Raw genomic sequence first — 18,489 nt, 5'->3', positions numbered from 1 at the left:
GGTTCCATAGTGTAGCAGTTAGCATGTCTGCTTTACACATAGAAGGTCCTGAGTTCATGCCCCAATGGAGCCACACAGTCCACAGTCCACAGTCTACAGCCCTGTCACCCTGAACAAGCCCGATGTCTGATCTTAGAAGCTAAGCAGGGTTAGGCTTCATTAGTACTTGGATTGGAGACCCCCTAGTAAGACCAGGTACCGTAGGCATAATTAAAAAAAAAAAAATTTAAGTGAAATTATGACTACAAAGTTAGCTATGAAAGTTCATAGAGGTCTTAACTAAATGTGGGAAAATGTTTACTTTTGCAGATTTTACAAAAAATAAATGCCTTGGGAAGGGCCCACGAAAGCAGAGGCCCTAGAGCTTCCTGAGTGTCCCAGCACATTGGCCCCTGTCTCAGTGACCACTGAGTGCAGGCAAGGGTTAGGATCATAGTAGAGGTGTTGGTGCTCTGAGGTGCTGGTGATATTCTATTCTGTGACCTGGGTGGGAAGGCTGGTGACATAGAAGTTCATTTTACAGCAGTTTAATAAGCTGTGCACTTACTTGTTTTGCACCTTTATATACAAGTTCCATTTCATAATTTAGTAAGTCATTTGGCCCTTTCTAAGTCAGTGAAAATACTTATTTCATTGAGGGAAGTAGGTCTTCAATTAATGTTTGTTTAGCGAATGAACAAATGAATGAGTGATTTCAAATCTATATATATCGAAGCCAATATATATCAAAGGCCTAAATGTGTAAAGATCTTTGCTAGGTTTTATGTTCTTGAGTACATTATAATATTTGCTATTTAATATTTAAGGAAAAGGAGAAGTAAAATTTAATGAATGAAATAAAGTAATTAATCTTATTCTTTCACTATTATTTTATATTAAAAATGTAAATATTATGTTTTATGTGTGTGTGTATATATATAAGACTGGATACACAGTTTTAAAAGAAGAAAACATTGAAATCTAATACCTTTAACTGAAGTTCTATTATTTTTAGCTTTAAAAATGTTTGATTTACAATAATACAATTTTAAAGAATGTCAGGTAGAGGTAATAGGAAAACAAGAGAAATTGGTGAGCATCTACTAAATGCCAGACATATATTTTAAAAATCATGCATAATTTCACTACACTAATATAGCCACTATTATTATTTTATTGTATTTTCTTTCAACCTTTTATTTTTACATAGTTAAAATCAGAATGCGCATAAAGTTTCAGTCCTGAATGTTTTTACCTAACACATCATAAACATTTTTCATATTGCTACAGTCTTCATATTCTAATTTTAAAAACTGTATAATTAATCCTTAGCTCTACCCAATAAATGGATAAGATATAATTTATATAACCATTCTCCAATTCTTAGACATTCAGATTATTTTTAATTTTTGCTATCATAAAATAATAGAGCACTTAATATTTTCAAGTAAATAGTTTTCTTTCTTCACTTTAGGGTAATATGTCAAAGGATACACATCTCTAAATGTTTTCTATAAATTCATGTAATTCATTTGCCCACTCTAAAAAAGAGGTAGGATTGGGTGGAAGTGGGAGAGGCAAATGGGGGAGATGGTACAAAGGGAAAATCCCTCATGCATAGATATTCAAAACTATTTAGCTTGATTTAATCCGAGGCTAAACTTCAATCTTTGTATTAAAATTCATAGAATGCATCTTTCTCCTACACATCAGGTGTGCTCTCTTTTCTTTGGTGACCGTGGATATTGTGCCAAAACTGACAGGGCAGGTCATTCTCTGGAGAATCCATTTCTCAGGTTGTCAGGAATGATGATAGCTATCAAGAAAGCTTTTTAGTAGCCAGATGTTTTGTGTTTACAATTACCTAATTATGCCATTTTTGACATTTTCATTCCATTTTAATTTTGAGAATCTACATTGTCCCTATTTTTTTGTATCAAAAATCTGGATAGGTAGTGTGATGATTTTTTTCTGTTTTGTAAGTATAGTTACATGAAAAGTCATAAAAATCTCTTATTATACATTTAATTAATTATCTTTACTGTGAAATCTGGGCATAAGTATTGGCAGAACACTCAGAGGCAGGCATAAACGAAACAGTCCCTCTGCTCAAGTAGTTTATAATTTATTAGGTAATCAAGAAAATAAACCTGAGTGAATTAGCTTTCTAAGTAAAGTTTAAGTTTTTCAAAAATGACACTCCAGGGGAATATAAACACAAACTGGATACTTGAGGATATTAAGGAATTACTGTTATTTTTTTAAATTAGTGAGTGGTATTTTTTTTCTAAAGGCCTTTTCTTTTAGAAATACTGAAATACATACAAATGAAACGTTATAATATCCTCAGATATTATAACATCAAAATTCTGCAGGTCATGGGAATGAGTAGGGGTATATAGATGAGACAAGGTTGAGTTTGAATTGATAATTGTGGAAGTTGGATAATGGGTACACAAAAGCTAATTATACTATTTGGTCTACTTTTGTATACACGGTCCTTTTGTATTTGTTGGGAACTGGTTCTAGCACCCCCAAGGATGCCCAAATCTGAAGATGCTCAAGTCCGTTATATAAAATGGTGCGCTATTTGCATATAACCTACGCACATTCTCCAGTGTACTTTAAGTCATCTCCAGTTACTTACGATCCCTAATACAATGTAAATGCCATGTAAATAGTTGTTATACTATATTGTTTTGAGGATAATGACAAAGAAAAAAGTCTGTTTATATTTAGTACAGATGCAATCTTTGTAGGTCTAGCTACATGGTACATGTCAGCAACATAACATTTTTTTCAAGTATTTTCTATCCATGGTTAGTCGAATCTGCAGATGCTGTACCCTTGAATACAGAAGGCTGACTATATTTGAAAACTTTCATAATAAAAAATGATTATACCTTATTTAGTCTCCCTTTGATTGTGAGATCAAAACACTATGTATGACTGGAGCTTCAAAGATCCACCACACACCATTTGACACTCTCTCCATAATATCCCTACCCTGCCTGCCTTATCCTTTCTGTTAGGCCTCTACATGACTCTTTTGATGGGATCTCAGTTTTTGCCCTGCATTACTTAGAGGCCTCTACCTGGAAGGGAGATGTTGACATAGAAGCTTTGTTAGTGAGAAACTCTGCTTACTTGACTCCTGTCTGAACTTTAAAGTCCGTGTTTATTTGGGAATAAAACAGAAATGATTCATCTTATAGTTTCCTCAGGGCCAGTGGAATCCTAAATTCTCTTGGATGAGTTTATTCCATCTAAGCTCTAATTGAAGCTACAATTTGGAAACCAGTTGGCTCATCTCTTATATATTCTATCTGATAGAAGCAGCAACATCTGCCAGCATCTCAATTTCTGCCTTCCTTGGCATTAGGTTGAATTAATCAATAGAGGTACAATTAACAAAACAAAAAAATCCAAATCAAAAATTTTCCAGTAAAACACATGGAAAATTACAAAATGATAGCTTAATTTTCTACAGTTTTTCAAGTAAGGTAAAAATTATTCATTTTTCTTTTGATTAGACTTATTTTGAATTAATATTAACAGTGATAGTTTAAAACCGGGATACTCTCAGAAAGTACTTCTTTTGTTGTATTTCTTTTGTTGAAATTGTTCCCCTTAATGGATTACATTATTTTAATTTATATTCATATTATACATGATCCCATCAATGAGAAGGGAGTAAATTTTTAATATTTTGAAGACTTAGCTTCTAATATCTATTCTAATATACATTAATATCTAGTTTAGTGGTTCCCAACCTTTTTACCCTTTTAGATTCTCCTTAATTATTTCTATCAACAAGGACTTTTGGTATTAAAACAATATTTTCCCTGACAAACTACATGTATTTACTAAAAAGTCATCAAGTAATGTCTACATTTTTTAAAAGAAATCAAAGAACACATAGGGTTCATGATAAGCTTGGAGTAATGTGTATCTACCACCATGAACTAAAATAGTTTCATCTAAAGGAAAAGAATTTCAATCTGTTAGCAGTAGAACGTTTTTTTCCTTTAGCGAAACCATTGCTGTTAGACTTTTTAATATATTGAAAACAGTCTGTTATCCATGTGACCACCTTGCAAATGGTAGTTAGAGTAATAGCTCTATTCATTAAATTATATCATTCAGGGCTCCTATAAAAGAGCCTCGGTAGCAAAAAAAAAAAAAAAAAAAAAGAATGGATATTCTTGCAGGTGACTTTTCCTCATTGATAGACATTATTACACATCAAATTGCATAAACTAGTAAGTAATTTTAGGGATGTATACTTTCTTACATTTTTTTTTTCTTTTTGTGTTTTCTTGCTGTAAAACCAATGTCTCTGGCTGTGGCTGGAAAGAAGAGGACCCCTGAGGCTGACGTGTAGACATGCACTCACCAGGCAGACAGGTGGTAAATTTTTAAAAAGTGGTTTATTTTGAAGTCTTTTATTTCCCCACCAACCTTCTCTTCTCTTGACTTTTGGTCCAGTTAAACTCAGTACATTGCAGAGTTCTAGGCCAGCAAAGATACTCTAGGAGACCTAAAATGTAAGACACATGGTCACTGCCCCTGGAGAACATACAATCTAGTAATTAATAGAGGAAAAATAACATGGGCAGAAATATCTAAGATGTGAGGCAAAATAAGCCACGTACTCTAAGGATTTCAACTAGCCTGCTTGGGCACACAACTGTGTGTGTGGGGGGGGGCGGGGGTCAGGACAGGGGGGTCACTTCTAGCTCTAGGTACTGAGGCAGCTTTGTGGAGAAACTATATGGGAGATGGAAACAAGGATGTTCCTGACAGGAAGCAGAACCAACAGGAGATCTGTCTGTCTGTCTGTCCAGGGAATTGGCCTTACACAATCATAGGAGCTGATTAAACAGTTTCTATAAGGCTGATGTCTCAACGGCTGTTGAAACTTGAAGTCCATAGCATAGGCAGTCAGGAAGGGTTGATGAATATAAAGTAGGAGAGATCAAGGGAAGGCTGGAAGCCACAAGCATGAGCTGGAGTCCCACAAGGATGGAATGAAAGCTGTGTCAGTTCTTGTTACCTCTGACCTTGGTGTCAAGGCTGTTCTGCAGAAGCTAGAGCCCTATGTCATACCCCTGAACACAAACACCTGGCTTAGGAGTTGGAGAAGCAGAAGGAGGATCCAGAGGAAAGAAGTTGAAGGTTTAGTTGCTGCTCGTGCCAATGAGGTGAATCAGCAGATCAGCTAAAATGTGTGTGAGCCAAAAAATGGCTGCTACTTCTCTTCTGTCTTCTAAATCTCCCAAGTAAAAATAAATAAATAGATAAATAAAAAATAAAAAATAAATCTCCCAAGTAAGTGGTGGCAAAAGGATCCAGGAGTCTAGAGCGGAAAGGGAAGTGGTTGAGCCATGCCTAGAAATTTTGCTGCTGGGGGCCAGGGCGCAAAGCTTGCTTTGGTGTATTTGGGGAAGAGGGCAGTTCTATATAAAACATTGTAGCCCTTGACATCTGTATGTTCATCCCATCCATTTTTTCAGCCTTGGTGCCCTGGGTCAAAGTCCCAGGTTTATGACCCTATAAAGGGTCCTGAAGAGAAAATATCAGTGGATATTTGTCATGTTTTGTAACACCCAACAGTAGTCATAGAAAATCCTTTCTGTGTTTGAGGAATTTCCCACATTAAGGATTCTACTAGGAAATAGTAGATCACTTTCCTAGCTTGTTTTCATTCTAGGGAGACTCCAATTTGTAAGAAGGCAGGAAAGAGCAGGAGCCACACAGAATCACATTTTCACTGCTGAATAGTATTCCATTACATGGATATTTTCTCTATCCATTTACCAACTGATAAAAATTTGAATAGTTTCCAGCTTTTGTCTATTATGTACAATGCTATATTTTGGTACACCTCTTTCATTTCTTCTGGTTAAACATTTAGTAGTGGAATTGCTGTTTCATATGGTAAGTTAACATTTTCAGAAGAGTTTCCAACAATTTGAGTTTCTGTTTTACATTCCCACCCACAATACATGAAGGTTCCAATTTCTCTACATGCTCACCCAAACTTGGGGAAGTTTATTTTTTTAATTATAGACATCCTGGTAGATGTGTAATGTTATCTCATTGGGTTTTAATTTGCATTTCCCTAATGACTGACATTGAATTTCCATATGCATTTTAGGATCAGCTTATCAATGTCTATAAAGATCATTATTTTGATAAGAATTACATTAAATTTATATACAATGGGGGGAGAATTGCCATCCTACCAATATTCACAGTCTTGCACTCTATGAACATGGAGTATTTCTCCATTTATTTAGATCTTTAATTTCTCTCAGCAATGTTTTATAATTTTTCAATGTACAAACTTTTCACTTATTTTAAAAAATATATCCATAACTATTTTATTGTTTTTGATGCTATTATGCATGAAACAGTTTTCTTAATTTTGGGCTGTTTATTGCTAGAACATAGAAATACAATTTATTTTTTAAACATTGATCTTATATCCAGTGGCCTTGCTGAATTCATTTTTTAGTTCCAGTAGTTCTGGGAATGGGGCAGGGGCTCCTTAAGGGGTTCTCTACACATAGGACAATGTCACTGAGACTAAAGATGGTTTTACTTCTTTACAATCTGGATGTCTTAAAAAAAATTTTTTTTTGACTGGCTAGAACCTCAGTATAAGGTTAATTAGAAATGATGAGAGTGAGCATCTTCATTTAGTTTCCATTTTAGAGAGGAGTGTCAATCTTTCACCATTAAATATGATAGCATCAAGTCTTTTGTAGTCAGGTAAAGAACTTTTCTTCCATTCTTAGTTTATTGAGAATTCTTACCATGAATGGTTGTTGGGTTTTGTTAAATGCTTTTTCTGCATCTATTGAGATGATTGTGTGGTTTTTGTCTTTTACTCTATTAATATGTTGTTATATTAACTGATCTTCAACTATTAAACCAACCTTGCATACTTGGGGACTTGGCGATGGTACATAATCCTTTTTATACATTATTGAATTCAGTTTGCTAATATTTTTAAAAGGGGTTTTGCATCTGTGTTTGAGAGATATTAGTCTGTAGTTCTATTTTCTCTGATGTCTTTTTTTGTTTGTTTGTTTCAAATTGGGAAAATACTGTGGGATTGACATCTGTCTTGCTTCTATAGACATGTGTGAATATAATTTGCATTATTTTAATTTCTGCATTTATTCAAATGTTCCTTTTGAGAAGCAAGTTTCCTTAGTTATTTTTCAAGTAGAAACCAGATCTTATCTACTGGTTTGACCACCAAAATAAATCAATGTTTCATCTGAGAACCTGACCAGGATCCTCTGTTCACACCATCTGTCTTTTGCAGACATGAGTAGAGACAGATGGCATGCCAGGACCTAAGTGCCTCAGAGTCAAACTGTCCAATTGATCACGGACAGGAGAAGAGGAAGTTGCCACCTTCTGCTTCTCTTCTGCAGCATGAAGGAATTGAAAAATGTTTCCTGAATAGTCATTGACTATCATTGTTATGTCTTATCACAGCCCCTTGAGAGTTGGAGAAGAAATGTGATAATAATGTGTGTGTGTGTGTGTGTGTGTGCGCGCGCGCGCGTGTGTAGCCAGTCAAGCTGGCTCTACTGTTCAAGGTGTTTCCAGATGTTAGAGCCACATCAAGTGTCAGAGGAATCTGTGTGTTGACATGGTTTTTGGAGGGCATTGATTATCTAGCCAGTGCTCCCCTCGTCATGTAACTCTAATATATGTTATGATCATGGCTGATTTGGGTTATTTTATGGTCTGTGAAATATAAAGATCTCAATGCTCTACTTGATGGTGCTGTTGGTTAGAGACATCCAAATATAACAAGAAAGAACTACTTCTTTCTAAACCTCACTTTAAATAACTTTCTTTTTCTGAAAACAAACCAAGTCAGCTCAGTTTAAAACTCACTGCTGTTGATTCTCTTGAAAACCATTCATATGTCACCTCTTCTAGAGTGAGCAACCACAACTTGTTAAGTGCCTGCCACTAGCATTACATGTTCTGTCTCATTTACTCTTCACACAATACTCTGAGGTAGGTATTTTTCAGATTAAGGAACTAGGGGTCATATTAAGAAATATGCCAGTATCACCTTTATAATAAATAGTAGAGTCTAGTTCAAACATAGGTCCAAGTAACTCAAAGCTCATGCTCTCCTGCTATACACAGCCTCCCCTCTGCCTGTCTTTGAGAAGAGTCTTTGTCTGGGCTTCCCAGACACAGTGCTTGTACAACCTTCTCAAAGATTCTTTTCTTACCTCCCATAGTTTCCATATTGCCCGGTCCTGAGTTCCTGGGGTGGGTGAGCACGAAAGCAGGAGTTGTTTGGTTATTTCGTTGTATTCCTAGTACTTCATACTGTGCCTAACATGTATTCACTGACAGGTGTTCAATGAACGTTGAAATAGATGACTGAATAAGAACAATTATACTCCTGGAATTTTGAAGAAAACTTAGATTTGAAGCTGGAAGCAAATCAAAAATTTAATCCAAAATTGCCAATCAGAAGAATCGAGCCTCAAAGGCAGCTATGATTTGCCCAGTAGTATGGAGATAGCCAAGCTAGAACATAGTTGTCTCAAACCATGACTCTTTCATGTGACATCATAGGCCTATTTCAGAAGTTTCAAAGCCAAGAACATTTCTCAGTTTATAAGTTATAAAAAGTAAAACAAATGGAAAGAGAAAATAACATGGAATCTGAACTTCAAATGAAGTAAAGATAGCATTACATGAAAAAAATTCCAATTGCAGTGATTTCATAACTGACTTAATAGTATTCATTATTGCTTTTGAAAAATCCTCCATCTAAAGCATTGGAATCAAATCATAGACCCTTCTCTGCCACAAAACCAACCAAACGATACACCTGGCTCTGGGGTGGTGGACTAAGAACCTGGGCTCTGAGTCATACGCTTCAGCCCAAGGTATGTGGCCCTGTCACATGTGCCCAGCCTGAGCCAGGTGTTCTCTTACACATTTCACAGCTATGTTGTTCATCTGTAGGGCTATATCCTATCAATCAGGAGTGAAAATAATCCCTTCCTCTCTCCTGACCACTCCCACTGGCTGTTCTTTCCAGCCAGACCTGATCTGCCAATTGTGCTGTCACCAGCACCTCCCTAGAGCTCACCTGTCAGGCCTGACCCTGAATTTTCAGGCTTCCTCCCTCTTCATTTAACCCCCATCCCATGCACCCTTCTTCCAGGTCAAGCTCTCAACAAAATCAAGAGAACTCTCAAATTCTCTAAAGTTCATTGTTTTATTTCAAAGTGGTGGTTCTATAGTCACAGCATTTTCCTTTCTTGTACTTTTGTTCAATTAAAAGTGGCCCTGGTACATTTTATCTGTGAAGAACTTAGCCTAATCACCTCCTTTCCCAAATGTCCTGAAGGGTTCTTACTGCTCTTTCACAAGGGATTAACCCATTTGGGCCTTATCTTTAGATTCTTTCAGGGACTCCTTCTTTCTGTGTATTTATTCTCAAAATGATAATCTCATAATATTAGTATCTTGTTCTTTTTGCTTTTTTCTTTCGCAGGGCTATAGGCTAACCTGACTCTAGTATAAACTTTTTAAAGTTTTACAGTATCTGTACAGAAATCTTCCCTTTCATCAAACTCATCTCTCTTTATCCATTCCAAATAATTTATTTGAAAGGGGTGACATATCTTGAAGGAAATGGAGAAAATGTCATTTACTTATTTACTGGGTTGCCCTGAAAAAGACATTTCAAAACTCTAAAGTGCTTATAGAATGTTTCAGTGTTTTATATGTCTTATTTTGATTAATAAATTCTTGTGCAGAAATCTCATTTAACGGGAAGACATGTTCAGGGTCAGGCAAATTATTGGTGCTTGGTAGGCATAAATTTATACAGGTGATTTTCCTAGTCTGCTATGTGCACTTAAAACATTTATCCCAAAAACATTTATCCCAGATATATGTTTTCTCTAATTGAACTATGTTAGCTTCCCAAATGCTAAATATTTTTGTGCTTACCATTGGTTATATATAGACATTTTAGGTTTACTTTGCTTTTTATTTATTGCCTGGAAATAAGAGTACTTATTACTCCCATTTGTTGAGCATCCACTCCAGGCCAGCCACTGCCTTGGCCAGTGCTAGCCATTATAGTTGCCATTACCATATGTGATGACAGCACTTGAAATGTGACTAGTCCAAATTAAGATATACTTTAAGTGTAAAATGCATATCAGATTTCAAAGACTTATACTGTAAAAAAAGAATGTAAGATATCTCAATAGTTTATATTGAGTACATGTTGAAATGCAGATATTTTGGATATCTTAGATTAAATATTAAAGACAAAATAAGTAGAGCCTCTTTTTACTTTTTTAAGTGTCATACAAGAAAAAACTTTAATTTCATATATGCCTCACATTTGTGGCTGTTTGTCAGACAGTGCTAGCTTAGGTGCTTCATATACTTTGAAATGAATAAATGAGACAAGCTATACTTTCCTGATATTTGAGGACAGCTCATAGTAGCCTACCGAGAAGGAATCAAACAAACTTAGGGTTTGATAGAAAATTACAATTCAACCCAATCTTCTCATTTTGTAACTAAGAATACTGAATCCCAGAGAAATATGCACGACTTATGCATTACCTACTGAATGAAGATAGGACAGCATTTCCTCTGTCATCATTAGTGGAAGTTGCCTTGGTAAGATTACCAAAAGTATCCAGGGACAAACACCCCAGTTTCTAGAGTACTACTGAATCATCTACCAAACTACTTGTAGAATTGTTTCAGCCATACGGTTTCAACTCTTTGCAATTCACCAGAGCTGTCCAAAGCAGACACCTGGTCTGAGCTGCAGTGTTATGTAGGAGGGATCAAACTGGGGTAGGAAGGGAGGTCCAGGCTGGACACCTTAGGATAATGGGACATTGTGACATCATCAGTGATGGTCTTAGATAGTTTCCGGTCACTGGCCCTCCAGTCTCAGCTGTATAAGTCTATTCCTCTACCATGAGTGTGGAGCAGCTAAAATCAACAGACCCACATGTACCTTGAGGTGACAGACTGGCTCTGGTGAATATTCCCATTTTCCTATTTAGTGGGTGACCCGCTGGACTGCTTTTGCTGGCTCTTTAGTATGAAGAAGACAATGCCCAGTTTCCTAGGGACAGTCCTTGAGGTTTATCCCTTTGTCTTGATTAAGGATTCCTCTTCGAATGGTTCAGAATGTGGGGGAAAAAGTCCCAGGCAGTCAGTCATTTCTTCGGCTTCACTGGTAACGCTTGTCAGGGAGGGGAGAGCCAAAGGGCTTCCACTTCTTCCCCTATTCTGGTGAGTTTGGCATTAATTTGGGACTACAGGCACTCATGTTAGACTTCCTGCAGCTACACTCCGGCCCCTCCCTGCCCCTGAGGCCTAATCCTGTCTGCTTTAAAAAAAATTTTACAAATTTATAAATAGGTGAACTTGAATTCAATAAGCACATTTATGTAAATGTTGAACAAAATGGAGGCCACCCAAGTGTAAGTGTGGGAAGGTGGTGGCTGTGCATCCCAGACTACTGCATAGTAGTAACTGGGTGTACACGGTGACCCTGCAGTCTTCATTTTAGCTAGATGAACTACCAGAAATGTTAGCAATCTGTTTTTCAGATTACTCCTGCTCTTTTCTCTTTGCTAAAAGACAGATTTTGAAAGTATGGAATTCTTGGTTTTACCTGTTTTTTAAAACAGAATTACAGCAATTTTATTAGTGAATATATTTAGCTTAAATTTTTAAGGATCTGAGGTAACAATTATTTTCAAATACACACACACATGTCTATCTATCTATTTATCTATCAAAGAAAAATGAAGATAGTGGATTTTAGCTAGATGTTTCCAACTTGTTTCTTATAACTGTATTGAGATTGTCACTATAGAAAATAATCTTTACAAATTCTGCACTTAAAACAACCTCAAAGCCTCAACTTAAATATTTGAAAACTCATGACAAAAAAGTACTTTGAACATGTTAATATTCTTTAGTTAATCAAATCTTATCATTTATGCTTTATCATCAGGACTTTTCCATTGTAAATATGATCAGGACAACTTAAACAAATATGCTTCAGTCAGTAACAATGATTGAATAATAATTCTCTATTTCACATTCAGTACTGTAGCTTGGAAGTGCAGTGTGGGTACAGTTGCTACTACATTTATCATTTAACCATATGGTATAAATAACATACATCTGCCAAGGAGGACAGACATTCCATTACAATAACAAACAATATAGACACGATCTTAAGACAGATCGACAAATGTCAGATATCTTCTTTCTTTTAATTTATCCAACCATTACAATGTAGCACATATATATGTCACATATGCCAGGCACCCATTTTGTCACTAAAAACTAAAAAATGTGTGCAACTGGGTCTATGGCCTGGAGCCATACACAGTCTGGCAGGGGAGGTAGTCATGTAGGCAAATGATTATTATATGACTATCATCATAGATGTAACAGAAGTATATTCTAGCTGTCACAGAAGTGCAGAAGGAGAAACACTGGGATCCAGGGATGAAGTCAGGAGACAATCACGGAGAAGGTGGTCTTTGAGCTGTGTATGAGGTCTTGGTAGGAAATACAGAATGGTGATTAAGAGAATAGACTCCATAGCCACATTATTTGGGTTTAAATTCCCTACATACCAGTCAAGGAACCTTAGGCATGTTATTTAACCTCCTGTGCTTTAGTTTCCTCCTCTGCAGAATGGGTATAATCACTGAGCATAAGCTCATAGAGCTGAAGTGAGGATTATGTGAGTTAATATATGTATCAGGGGTTTAAAATAGTGCATGGTACATAGAAAGCTCTCAGTCAGTGTTAGCTACTAGGCCAGGGAGACCAGAATGAGAGTAAGCAAGGAGACATGAAGGCTTGGACTGTTAAAACTACATGAGGTGCATTTGTGTAAAAGGTAGTGGGAAATAGCAAAGTAAGTGGACAGATTATGGGGAGAGAGCCTTATAGCCTCACCAAAGAGGCTTATTTTTGTGGAGCCTCTGAAGAATTTTAAGGGACAAAATCAGATTTGTATTATAGAAAGACGGCTCTGGAGCGGTGGGGAAAGAGTAGAGGGCAGAAGATTGGTTACGAGATTACTGATAATATGAGAAGAGATATGATAATGGTTTGGCTGAGGGATGGGTAGGGTGGAGTACAAACTTAAAGTTATTTAGGAGATAAAATTAATGAGTCTTGGTGACTGATTAGATTAAGGGGGATGAGGTGGGAGTTGTGGATGACTCTTAGATTTCTAGTTTGAATGATTTGGTTAAAAAGACAGGAGAAAAAGTAGGTTTTGGGGACAAGGTTTTGGATTTGTCAAGATTGATGGGCCTGGAATGACCAAAATTAGTGTTTAGGTCAGCCACTCAAGAGCTGGAAGTCAAGATTTAGAACTCCTCAAGATTGCGGTAATAGTTGACATTGTGGAAATGCAAGTGAGAGCATGACACAGGCTATATACAGGGATTTAGGGGTGGTTCTGAAAAGTCCACCATTTGAAGGCCAAAGAGAGCTGAGCCAGCAAAGGAGAGTATTCATAGAGAAAGGAGGAAATGTGGAAGAAAGTAGATATGGAAAATGATGGAGAGGAAACTTGAGGAAATGTTCAAATGCAGAAGCAAAATCAAATAGAATGAAAAGAACTGTATGCTGGAGCTGGCAATTAGGAAAAAGGTTAAGAAAACTCATGTTTAGTGAAATATAATAGTGTAGGGAAAGAGACACAGTGAATCTTCTTCATTAAGACCCAAATATTAGTTACTATTTCAGGCCAAATGCTAGGTAAATTCCTAGAGCACATCTATGAATGTGGTCCAGCTTCAGGCATGCATGAGGCAGATCTGACCTTTTCTCACAGACCTGCTTTCCTAGAGCCTACCAAGAAGCTTGGCATTTGTATGTGCCCGCTAAAGGTTGGTGGAAAGAATGGATGAATGGTTTGTGTTGGCCAGGAATCTGTCTTGGTAGAGTCCTGGGAAATCTTGATAGAAGGCTGGCCCCAGAAAGCATTAGGAAGTTTCCAGGAGGTGCCAAAGAAGTTCTGTTGCTTTGATAAGAACTTCAAAGTCCTGATGTTATAGAGCTGATCTGGTAGTTCATGTCTATGTTGGAGGGGAAAAGGTGTTCTGACAAGCATGGTAACAGGTGAGAGGAATAATACCTTCAGTCAGGTTGATCCTGTTCCAAAACACGTAGCAACTTTTGGCTCAGTGTTAGTTGTGATTTTCTGATGTTTGCTTTATTACTGTTTTCTGATTTCATTACTTCATCTCTTCAATTGGATAGTCAATTTCATAAGGGCAGGGACCTCTCCAAAGAGTATTTTGTACTCCCGCAGCCTGTGTTTGTCCATTTGACCTCCCCAGCTCAGAATTGGGAACCCTCGGCCTCACCAGCCTTGAAACCAAGAATAGGTCAAGTCTGGACTGTCCAGCCAGCCTGACGTCAGTCAACCCTCAAAGAAAAAATGTTCTTTACTTCCAAAAACTTAAGAAGGTTGAGTTGAACAGATATTTAGAGCAAGTAATCAGTGGCGCTAATACCGTAACTTCCGCCACTAGGTGCGTGCGTGGGGGCCTTGCATACCCGGCCCTTCTCGCCTGGAACCCTGGGGCTGTCCTACTGGTCTCCCCGTGGACACTGAGGTTTGGGAACAACAAGCCTGTGCCACACTAAAGTGCATTACAGCTCCCACATGGCTAGACTCAGGTCTCCTCTGGTATGTCTACATGGGTGACCTGATGCAGTCCAGATACTGGAAAGTGCAGTGGGGGCCAGAAAACGCGGTGGTGTTTTCAATACCCCCACCCCCGCCTCTTTTCTTTGGTATCGATGGGGACGGGTGGTCTGGGATGGAGCTAGCACTTCAGTCCTATTCCTTGTAGTCGCCCCTAGCTGCTCAAGTTATTTGCCTTCGCTCGTCCGTCCTCGAGACCCGCAGACACCCGACGGCGGAAGGAGCGCGTGGGAAGCGGCGGTGGGTGTCCGTCGCCCCCACCCCGCGGGGCGCGCCGGGCGCGGCGGGAGGATGTCGGCGCGCGGAGGGCGTGCGTCGCCCCCTGTCCGGGGGGCCCCCCGCGCCCGGGGGAACCCCCGCGCGGGCTCCCGGCGCCCGCCCCCGCCCCTCCGCCTCCCCGAGGCCCGGGGCTGCCTCCTCGGGCCGCGCCGGGGCCGCCCCGCACTGCGCATGAGCGGGAGCCCGGCGAGCCCGTGAGAGGAGCCGCCGCCGCCGCCGCCGTCCATTCGCTGCGGAGCCGGAGGAGGAGGGGAGAGGCCTGGAGGACACCAACATGGTGAGGCGCTGCGGCCGTCCTCCCGCCCGCCCCGCCGGCTGGGGGCCGGCGCCGCTGCGCACCCCCGCCCCGGCCGCCCTGCGCCCCGCGGCGACCCCGCCGCCCCGAGCCGCGGCCCGCGGCCTCCGTCCCGCTCTCCGGCGGGGCGCTCCTCCCGCCTCGCCCTTCCTCCTTCGCCCCTTCCCGCCCGGCGCCACCGCTACGTGAGAGCCGAGGAGGCGGAGCGGAGCTGGGCCTAGTCGGGAGCCCCGGGGAGTTTGGGGCGCGGGGAGCGGCCTCCGGTGACCCTCGCCGGGGTCGGGCGCGGGTGGGGGAGGCGTTGGGGCGGGGGGAGGGGATGGGGCAACGGCCCTGCTCCTGCCCATTCCCCTCACCGGCTCCATTGTGTCTGACCGGGGTCCGGGGTCCGGGGTTCCGGGTGAGGAGCCTCCCCCCGCCCCGGGGCTTTCCCCTCCGCCCCGCCGGGGAGAAGGAGAGACTTTCCCGGCGGTCCTCTCCTTCCTCCGCTCCCGGCTCCAACACCCCTCAAGTCTGCAGGCAGTTTTGCTTGGGGCGGGGTATCAGCCCTTTTCCTTTCTCCATCCTCTCTAGTGCGTCCCATTGCTTTTGGAAAATGAGTTTAACTGGCCAGTTGATGGAGGTTATATTTACCTCTCTACTGAGAGCATTGGAGACCGCTGAGCTTGGGGGACAGGGCGCGGGGGGGGGGGTGCGGAGTACGGAAGTGCAACCTGTTCTCATTTCGTAAAATTAGGAGCAGACTTGCTACCTTTTGAACGCATATTTCATTTGCTTGGGGCCAGAGGGGTAATTGCTTTATTACGCCAGTTAAAGACCATTTGCGATTTTTAAGAAACAGTTTGTCAAGTTATTCCCCTCTCTTTTGTTTGGGAAAAATATCTTAACAGGCTTGAAAACATGCAGTCAAGTTGTCTGTTTACCTTTTGGTAATTGTGTACCTGACTGTTAAGACTCTATTTTTTAGAAGCGATGTTTGGCCTTATAGTCTGAGCACGAGTTGAATTCCATGCAGGTTACTGTATGAATAGACAGTAAAAATGATATTGTCCGTTTGCTCATGGGGAACATAAAGGCCTCTTTGAGGAGGGTGTATGTGTGTGTTTGTGTTAAGGAATGCCCCAGTGTCTTTTGTTTTTAGTTGCCCTTATTTCTGCTGAATGACACTTATCTAGCCCCAGCCTCTAGCTTGGCCGAATTTTGGTGTCACGTATGGATGTGTGGTTTAGTTTGCCATATATTCAAGATTTATGTTCAATGGTAAGTTCCACAAAAATTTACCATTTGTATTTGTACGAAAACTGCCATAAAGTAGAGGTTAATGTTTGGATTGATATTACAACGTTCAGCGACTCACTGGGGCATCTAAACAGTTTGTAATTTCTTAAGTATTTTGATGGTCATAGACATGAATTGTAAAGTTTCCAAACTCTCGAGGTGTAGATGAGTAGTAAGCTTAAAATAATGAAATGTAATTCCCTGGTAAACACCCTAGGAGAGCATTGAAATAAATGTATTCTGTTCTTAGTAGTCTCCCAATCAGTAGCATCCTCTGGAATCCAAGGTCTTGATACTGCGTTACCTGTTCAGGATTCTTGTGGTTCATCTGAGAATTTAGCCTACCTTGGAGCTTGTAAGCTTCTCTCCTTTTGTTAATATTAAATTAGCTAGTTTTGGAACTTCGCCATAACTCATCTAAATATACCAGTAGTGACAGATATTACTAATTTAAAACACTTTGTGTGTGGCTGAACTCAGATCATGTCGCTAGAATTATCTTGGTATGCTCTTGCTGGTTTAGAAACTAAGTCACCGTGGGCCCTGATAGAAGTTAGGCCATAGGAATTTTCTAGTTAAGAAATTTTTTATTATAAATATAATTGTTTCTTGATACAATTTTCGGGCCAAAATTAGTTTTTGGTCTGTGTAGTGCAGCTCATTTCTAGAGCACGTGTATTGTCAGTTCTGGGGCAAGCTTAAGTGATGGGATAATCTGAAATATTTGGTATAAGAAAATTGTTCAGTCTACCTGACATACCATAGAAAGACCAAAAATAACTCCAAAAGTAGATAAATTCTGTTACTCCATAAAAATTTTTTAAAAGTTTCAAAATTTCTGGGTTGTTTTCTTATTTGTAAGATGACAGAATTGGATTTGATGATTTCTCAAGTTCCATTCAGCTATAAAAATTTTGGCTTTAATGATTTTTATTAGATACGTGAGAAGTGTGTAGACTGTGTAACCTCTAGATTTTTATAGACTCACAGAATCATAGAATTTCCAGACCTGAAATGGTTCCAGAGATCATCTTATTTACTCCTCTTCCCTTTTACAGAAGAAGAAATTGAGGATTGAGGAGGTTTTGAGGTTGCAGGTTGCAAAATTGTTGCAGAACTGAAACTTTTCTCTTGGTTTACTATATTCCCCATATTTGTGGTACATGTAATCTTCTAACTCACATGAAATCTAGAGCAATGGTTGAAATTGGACTTGAAATTATATTACTCATTTAAACACAGGAAAACCCAAGTATTATTAATGAATATTTTAAATAACAAAATTCAAATTAGTGGATGATTAATGGTGTTAATCACTGTGTTTTTAATGGCTTTTAAAAAAAATGTGTGGACTTTGAAATTTAAGCTAGTATTTTGAACAAATACTAGAGTTTTTAAGTCTGGACGAACGTAGGCCTATTCAATGTTGTGTCTTAAGCACTTGTTTCACATTCTTCTCCATACATATATACAAGTAAGTTAAAGGAGGGTCTTAATTCATTTTGATACTTGTTTATTAAATACCTACTATGTGCCAGGCACTGTTCTAGGCAGTGTGTGTGCGTATGTCACTGAAAGATGATAATTCCTGCTCTGGTGAGGGTTACATTTTAGTAGGGAGAGGCAAATAATAAACATAGTATATCTTTTTCTTTCTTACTGTGTTAGAAGGTGTTAAATACCATGGAAGAAAAGAAGTGTTAGGGAAGAGAATTGGCACTGTGTTGGGGCGCGGTGGAAGTGGGGTTGCAAAATGGTGTCCTTACCATTGATGAAGTGAGTATTGAGCAGACCAGGAGATAAAGGAGTAAGTCACGCAGATACATGGGGAGAGAGTTTGAGGAACATTGATTGAGACCAGTGT

General features: G+C 39.4%; 1 protein-coding gene across 2 annotated transcripts in view; it reads left to right on the top strand.

The window, feature by feature from the left end:
* The first annotated feature begins 15,206 nt into the window (after nucleotides 1–15,206).
* Nucleotides 15,207–18,489, top strand: part of DCUN1D1 (defective in cullin neddylation 1 domain containing 1) — a 28,025-nt gene continuing 24,742 nt past the window's right edge. The window contains exon 1 of one of the 2 annotated variants that reach the window (XM_016138012.2): nucleotides 15,207–15,329. In XM_016138012.2, coding sequence (XP_015993498.1) covers nucleotides 15,327–15,329 — 3 coding nt within the window. In that variant the 5' untranslated portion in view covers nucleotides 15,207–15,326. Of the gene's footprint in view, nucleotides 15,330–16,054; nucleotides 16,608–18,489 lie in introns of those variants that run through there. The other variant, XM_016138011.2, reaches the window with a different exon arrangement.

This window comes from Rousettus aegyptiacus, unplaced genomic scaffold, assembly GCF_014176215.1.
Source record: "Rousettus aegyptiacus isolate mRouAeg1 unplaced genomic scaffold, mRouAeg1.p scaffold_m13_p_4, whole genome shotgun sequence".
Lineage (NCBI taxonomy): Eukaryota > Metazoa > Chordata > Mammalia > Chiroptera > Pteropodidae > Rousettus > Rousettus aegyptiacus.
This window is presented reverse-complemented; position numbering and strand designations above follow the sequence as displayed.